Source organism: Suricata suricatta, unplaced genomic scaffold (genome assembly GCF_006229205.1).
Source record: "Suricata suricatta isolate VVHF042 unplaced genomic scaffold, meerkat_22Aug2017_6uvM2_HiC HiC_scaffold_39341, whole genome shotgun sequence".
Lineage (NCBI taxonomy): Eukaryota > Metazoa > Chordata > Mammalia > Carnivora > Herpestidae > Suricata > Suricata suricatta.
In genome coordinates, this window is record NW_021886371.1 from 1 (window position 1) to 674 (window position 674).

Below are 674 nucleotides of genomic sequence, written 5' to 3' on the forward strand. Positions count from 1 at the left end.
CTCTCTCTTCAAAAACTGGATCTTCACGTCCGCACGCCGAGGTGCACAGACGCCCAACAGTGATGAAATGAGAAGAAAGCCAATTGCCGGACTGGAGGTGGGGGAGAGACAGCGTCCCTGCGTGCGCCCGCCGCCGATCCGGGCGCGCTAATTGCTGCCGACAGGGAGCGCGGGGGGTTGGGCCGAGGTAGCGGTGTATAAATAGTGAGATCTCAAATTGAAAGGCATAAATATCAGCAGGAGGGATCCAGCCTCACACGGACAGTCCTCTCCGCGCGGGGAGGCGTGCGCACGTCCGCCCGGCTCCCAGCCAGCCCGGCCGCGCCCCGCGGCCCCGGGGAAAGCATGGAGGAACTCACGGCTTTTGTATCCAAATCTTTCGACCAGAAAAGCAAGGAGGGCGGCGGCGGCGGCGGCGGCGGCGGCGGCGGCAAGAAGGATTCGATCACGTACAGGGAAGTTTTGGAGAGCGGGCTGGCGCGCTCCCGGGAGCTGGGGAGCTCGGAATCCAGCCTGCAGGACATTACGGACGCCAGCGGCCACTGCCCGGTGCATCTGTTTAAGGACCACGTGGACACCGACAAGGACAAACTGAAAGAGTTCGGCACCGGGAGGGCCTCGGAAGGTAAGCTCGCCGGGGCGCCGCTGCGGGCCCCTCCCGGGGGCGCCTGCCC

General features: G+C 65.0%; 1 protein-coding gene across 1 annotated transcript; it reads left to right on the forward strand.

Annotated features, from left to right (window-relative positions):
* Window positions 1-345: 345 nt before the first annotated feature.
* On the forward strand, window positions 346-625 carry LOC115285084 (short stature homeobox protein-like; the record flags this gene model as incomplete). Its single annotated transcript, XM_029931473.1, has 1 exon — window positions 346-625. A coding segment is annotated over exon 1 (280 nt), but the record flags the coding sequence as incomplete, so codon positions are not given.
* Window positions 626-674: the final 49 nt, after the last annotated feature.